Source organism: Haliaeetus albicilla, chromosome 23, assembly GCF_947461875.1.
Source record: "Haliaeetus albicilla chromosome 23, bHalAlb1.1, whole genome shotgun sequence".
Taxonomy (NCBI): domain Eukaryota; kingdom Metazoa; phylum Chordata; class Aves; order Accipitriformes; family Accipitridae; genus Haliaeetus; species Haliaeetus albicilla.
This window is the reverse complement of record NC_091505.1, coordinates 23,019,523-23,025,955: the sequence shown is the minus strand read 5'-3', so window position 1 is coordinate 23,025,955 and position 6,433 is coordinate 23,019,523. Positions and strand designations below refer to the sequence as shown.

At 49.2% G+C, this 6,433-nt stretch overlaps 1 protein-coding gene across 4 annotated transcripts in view; it reads left to right on the top strand.

The window, feature by feature from the left end:
• Positions 1-3,874: 3,874 nt before the first annotated feature.
• The window catches only part of DACH2 (dachshund family transcription factor 2), a 314,600-nt gene continuing 312,041 nt past the window's right edge, over positions 3,875-6,433 (top strand). Inside the window, exon 1 of one of the 4 annotated variants that reach the window (XM_069811521.1) lies at positions 3,875-4,501. In XM_069811521.1, coding sequence (XP_069667622.1) covers positions 4,005-4,501 — 497 coding nt within the window. In that variant the 5' untranslated portion in view covers positions 3,875-4,004. The remainder of the gene's footprint in view (positions 4,502-6,433) is intronic. The other 3 variants (XM_069811520.1, XM_069811523.1, XM_069811522.1) reach the window with 3 other exon arrangements.

Here is a 6,433-nt window from a genome sequence, read left to right as displayed (position 1 = left end):
ACATTTAGACTCATCAGTTTTATTTAAAAACCTTGATGTTTAGGTGGGAAGTTTTAATCCACAATTCCAAAAAAACCTCTACTGAAATGTCAGAAATAAATTGAATGCAAGCGTCAAGTACTAGTGCGTCTAGAAAAATGTGGGCAATGAGAATGACATACTAATTTCAGTCCCTTCTTTTTCTCACGTCAGTGGCCTACATTTGTTAATATAGTCATGGTTACTCTTTCCCAAGTAAACCATGGCATTAAACACTAAACTAGCAAAAAATTAATAATGTCTTTTCTTCCTTCTCAAGTCTTTACTCAGAATTAGCAATATCAGTGGCTTGCATGCTCATGATATAAACTCAAAGATCACTAGGGTAAGTTAAGAGCTTTAGATTGGGCCCTGAGTAGTTTTTTTTTTGGTCAAGGACTAGAATGAGGATGCCAGTCAGGCTGGAATTCAGAAAAAATGGTGTTTCATTTCATTACGACTAGGGTGCATTGTAAATGCATCTTGCAGTTATTTTTTCATCCTTCATTTTGTGCCCAGTGTTACCTCTGACCCTCATAAGTCTATGTTCACATTTATCCCTCCCATTTATCCCTTCCACTTATTTTAGTGAAGATCCAAGTTCTTCACTAAAACCTAGCATTTTCTCCTATAATCTGCTCACATTGGACATACCTATATCAAGTCTATAAAAAAAATTCTTTATACTAAAAAAAAAAATCACCAGGAATCTTTACATTGCAATATCTATGGAATTCCCTTTTTTTTTTTTAATTGTCCTGCCTCATGTTTGGCTACAGCAGACCAAGATAAAACACAAACATCACTATTGAGCTTTCCAGTCTTCTAGAAACAAAATTATTATTATTTTTAATTAATTCCCTGCTGCTTCACTTAAAAAGCTGTCATTATTTTTTATCATTGTCTCCTCCTAGTCAATTGTGTCACCCATCATTTTCTCTATAGGATCCCTGTGAGCCAGTAGCCACATTTATGCCAGCTGGCAATAAGTAATTTCCAGAACGCTGTTGACTGGCCCTATCTGGAATGACTGGGCCTTTCCTCTCCTCCTGTGTCAGAAAAGAGCTCTTTCACAGTTCACTCCAATGGGGCATATGTAAAGATGATAAAAACAAAAACAAACAAATATAACAGAACCTTTGCTTGACATTTTGCCATACAAAGATGGCCAATTTTTATATAGGACTAATATATGATACACCAGTATTTCTACAGCTGACAGTGTTAAGAAAACAGAGTGTTTTGCATACCAGTCTAAAAGGAACAAAAATATTGAAACCTTAATTTTAAATAAATATTCTAAAATACTTATTTCAGCTATAGGGAGCCTTACTAGTTTGTACACATTCAAATTACATACTGCTGGACTCCATTCAAATAAACCATCTGGATACTTTATAACTGACAAGATATTACTGTATGATTGTTAGGCTTTAGTAACTTTGCCTTGCCTTTAATAAAATTACAGAGAAATAATAATATTCATTGATACAGTTGATTTGTATATGCTTAGTTGAACTGGACAGCTGCCTGGTATTAATTCTCAAACCTTGAGCATTTTCTTAGTTTAAGAGCAGTTCTTCTCTCCATGGATAGTCACTTCTCAAGGGTACTGTTTTTACTACAGCCTTTATGATTTTATATTGCTTCATGCCACTCCAACTTGCTGGGTGTTGATGCGCAAGGCTTCCTCTGGCCTTGCAAAAATTCAGTCTTATTTAGAAATATGTTTAGCTTATGGAAGACATTAAAGTCAAAAAGGAAGAAGAATTCTCACAGTGGAATTTGATTGTCACATTAATCTCAAAGCAAAAAATGTCTTTAAAAGGGCAAAGCCAATAAGAAGTGTTTGAATCTGATTTATTAAATCTCCTAATAGCAATTATGTCCAGAAAATTAACCCCCAAAAGTTTCTATTTGAAGTCAGTTATTTGTTATTTCTATCACTTCCAGTATATAAAAATCTCAGAGGAGTTCAGGGCTCGATTAAAACACTTTGCTGAGCTAAATAGCCCCTGCCCCACAGAGCTTCCAATCTAAGATTCCGATCCCAGAAAGATGCATGACCAAGTTTAGGAAATATGAGCATTCTTATTGAAAAGTATTTATTTAAACCTAGCTTATGTGAAAATTCTGCCTTAGTTTTAGGGCAGCTAGGCTAGGGGCCTAAAAAAAGTAGTTAGTCTTCTTAGAACACACATATAATCAATGGAGAAAAAGTGAGGTTCCTCCAGAGTGTAATTTAGATCATTTAAGTTAACAAATATAGCAATTTAGTTAGCATACAGTCATCTGCCCTCATCTAAAATGGGATTACTCATAATGCAAAAATATTAAACTTTCCAGAAAGGGTAGCTAAACAAGCAAGCCTAATAAAAGGAAGGAGAAGGTGGCACACACAAGCAGTGCAACCATGGAAATAGTTGAAATGCTCTGTTGGTATTGCTTGTTCGGTATCCACTTGAAAAGTTTTGTTTACACTTTTCTGCTTGCTTTGTTTACTGAATGCTTTAGGAGAAAGCTAAAAAAAGGGGAGGGGGGAAGAAGTTAGAGGACTAGAAAAGAAGGAAAGATAAAAGAAGACTGAAAAAAAGCAGAAACAAACAGGAAAGAAGGATGTTGATACAAAGAAAAGGAAGAGGCTGTGAAAAGAGGTGTAATATAGGTATGCTGGGAGAAGGTAAGAAGCAAATAACTAATCTAGTCAGTGCATCCTAGCTGCTGCTGGGTGTGTATCTGTCAGACTCAACTCCTTTATATGAAATTTGACCATCTTTCAGGTCCACTTGTTCAGGGAGAAGGGACGCACAAAGCTTAGCAGTTCTTGTGTCAACTGACCTGGTTCAGGTGAAGGAGACACAGGATCTGTCGGGTTCCCAGGGCTGCTGGGTTTTACTTGTATGCAACTGAATGAGGTACCATATGGCGCTTCTGGAGGCTGCCTCACAGTCAGGCATGAGGAGAGGACCGATGCCATTCTATGTAAACCACAACTGATGCCGCTCTTGAATCTGGAAATTTCAAGCAATTACACGCAAGACCTCCCAAGAACGGACTTCGCCTCCTGTGACTGACCACCAACTTCCACGTCTGTCACCACCTCCCTCCGTCCTGCTTGCGCAGCACGCGGTCCCTTCTCTGGAGGGACTCACTTTGCTTTAGACCCGAATCACTCGCGATAGTGCTGCCACCGCCTATCAGTAACCACGCGTTGGTTGGTTTCTCGGTAAATAAGCGGAAAGTCGGATGTACCATTTACCTAACACAGACTTACACCGCTACCCCCCCCCCCCCCCGCTCCCCCTCTCTCCCGATCTCCTTCAGCTGTGGAAAGGCACAGGTGTTTTAACACTCAGGAATGTACCAGAGCGCAGCGACCGCCGAAACCACCTGGGAAAGGGGGCCGGCCCCAGCCCTGCCCTCCTCTCCCTCGGAGCGCCGGGCCAGCGCCCGCCGGATCCCCTCACGGCCCAGGGAGAGCTCACCGAAACTTTCCTACCCCGCGGCACAGCAGAAGGGGAGTTTTCGGGAGCCCGGCAGAGGCGCGAACCGGGCGGTCTCTCCTCACACACACACACGCCCTCACACCCCCGCCCGCGAGGCCGGCGCCCGCTTCACCCCCGCCGGCAAACCTCCACCCGGCCCCGGCCGCCTCACGCTCCCTCGGCCCAGGTGCTCGCGGCCGGCCGGCCGCCGCGCCGCGCTGCCCCGCCCCGCCCCACCGCCCGGCCCGCCAGCCACTCGCCGAGGCCGCGCTGGAGGCGGGCGGGGCGCATTGGCTGGAGGGCGCTGTCACTCTTCTTCCCCCCCCCCCAATCCACCCGGCGGCGCTGGGGAGGGGTCTGGGCGCGCGGCTGGCGGCGGGCGCTGCGTGTGGGAGGGCGGGCGCGCGGCTCTGTTTTTAGTAGTACCGCAAAGAGCGCGGCGAGAGTGCGCGCTGAGGGGAGCGGGGCTGAGGCGAGCCGCGGCGGGGAGCCAGGCTGGCCATGGCTGTCTCCGCGCCGCCCGTCATCGCCGCAACTTCCAGCGGCGGCGCGGGGGGTTCGGCGGGTTTGTTCCGGGCGGACCCGCTGTACTCCAGCCCCGCGGAGTCCCCGCGCCTCACCAACAGCCTCGTCAACAGTTTCCTCTCCGGTGGCGGCGGCGGCGGGGCCGGCGCGGGCGGCGGCGGCGGCGGCGGGGGCGGCGGCAACGAGTGTAAGATGGTCGACCTGCACGGGGTGAAGGTAGCCTCGTTCCTCGTGGAGGGGCAGGAGCTGATCTGCCTGCCGCAGGTCTTTGATCTCTTCCTCAAGCACCTGGTGGGAGGGCTGCACACGGTCTACACCAAGCTGAAGCGGCTGGATATATCGCCCGTGGTGTGCACGGTGGAGCAGGTCCGCATCCTGCGGGGGCTGGGGGCCATCCAGCCCGGCGTCAACCGCTGCAAGCTCATCACCAGGAAGGACTTCGAAACTTTGTACAACGACTGCACCAACGCGAGGTGAGCCGCAAAACTTCGCTCTTCCTCCGCCCGCCCCGCTCCGCTCCGGCCGCTGGGGGGGTCGGCGGCCCGCGGGGAGCCGTGCCCCGGGGTGTGGGGGTGCGTGTGGGGGGGGGTGCCGGGTCCCGTCCCTTCCCCTCTCCTCTCCCCGCGGGCTCCCGCTGTGCGTGTGTGGGGAAGTGCCGGGGGAGGGGGACGGGGGGGACGACGACGACCCTCCGGGCGCTGCGCGGCGACCCGCCGCCCTCGGCGGGGCACCCCCGGGCCGGGCCTGGGGGAGCGGGGGGCTGAGGCGCGGCGGGGGCGGTGAAGCGGCGCGGCCGTGGGTGCCGGCGTGGAAAACTTTGCAGGATTCCTCAACCCCCCCGCGATGGCTGGGACCGCCGAGCGGCGGGCCGGTCTTCAAACTTTTCCCCTCGCGCTGATAGTTCCCGTGTACGCTCTTAAACCAAACCAACCAAAAAAAAACCCCAAACCAACCCCCCAAAGTTTTCTGTTGTTATTTTCCTTCCGCTGAAACTTCCAATTCTCCTCAGGATCCCTCGCTCCCGAGGGGCTGAGCGCCGGCTGCGGCGGCCGGCCGGTGCCCGCCGGGGAGGGTGGGCGGCCGGCGGGCAAACTGTTGCTCGCGGCCGTTCCCGAGTGACTTCGCGTCAGGCGAGCGAGAGGTCCGGGGTGGCCGTAGCCCCTGCCCCGCCGTGCCTAAATCGCGGAGCCCCGGGCGGGCTGTATTCATGGGAGATCCCTGCTGGGTCCTTCGTACTTGGGGTTATAATCCTGGTTTGTGACCTCATAGCTGCTGCCTTTAGAAATGGTAATGATCTAATAAACACAAAAACCCTCTCGGGGCTGAGGAGAAATGCCTAGTGCAGTGGGGTAGGGCGTGAGACGGGGTGCTCGGAGACGGCGTTTCCTAGTTGAGCGGTTGGTGAGGTACCTCTCCAGAAACATTTGCCTTCCAGTGTGCTCCGGCTTTCTGCCTGGCAGGAAACTTTCTTTACAGAAGGTTGTTTCAGACAGCTTTGAGTGCGGTATCAGACTCGCAGCATGGAAATATTTAGTAACTTTGGTTCTGGTGTCACTAGTTCTAACTGCTTGGCACTGAACGTGTTGGGTGGGTTTTTTTTAATGACACCTTAAGTACGCTCTAATCTGGGGCCTGATCCTGTTCTCGCTGCTGTGAGCTTAAGCAGGAGCAGACCCGATGCTCGTTCTTGAGTATCAGTATTTGGTTTGTTTCAAATTATTTTATGTTACAGGTGACATTTTAGAGATACTTGCACTCAATTCCTAGATACGTTTATTTGAAGTATGTGCTTTTTCTCTTGCTCGTGTTCTGTTTCTGTAACACCTTCTCCCGCTGCCTCTTTATTTCGATGTCATGCACCTCTGTGACATCACAACTACTGCCTTATTAAAACGACAGTGTTGCAAGTAAGGTCTGGGACTAATGTATTTGAATAGAGTTAATGTAAGATTACTAAGGGACACATTTAACATTTAAATGCTTCTCTGAAATGTTTCTGAAACTCGACTAGCATGAAAGTTCACCATTAAAGAAGTATGTCGTCTTAATTTCTGTGACTGTGCCAAAGTTTTCCCTTGGGGAAATGTGGGATCTGATTTGATGATACAGCCTTTAGATGTGATCTGATGATTTCTGCTCTCTTACAACCAATGATTTAAGATCCAGAAATGTTCAAGTGTTAAATGTTTAAAACTTGTATTTCACTTTTTTTTTTTTTCCTTTGACAAAGACTTATGGCCCTGATAGGATAAGGGAATAAGTAATGCAAGGAGCAGCTGAGAAGGGAGGCCAGGGGAGCTGTAAGTGAGGAGCCGAGTGATGCTCTAAGAGGGTCTGAAAGGAGCAGTCAGTGGAACGAAGACCTGGTCAGAGGCTGAAGATATGGCAAGAGCACTGTTGAGGGG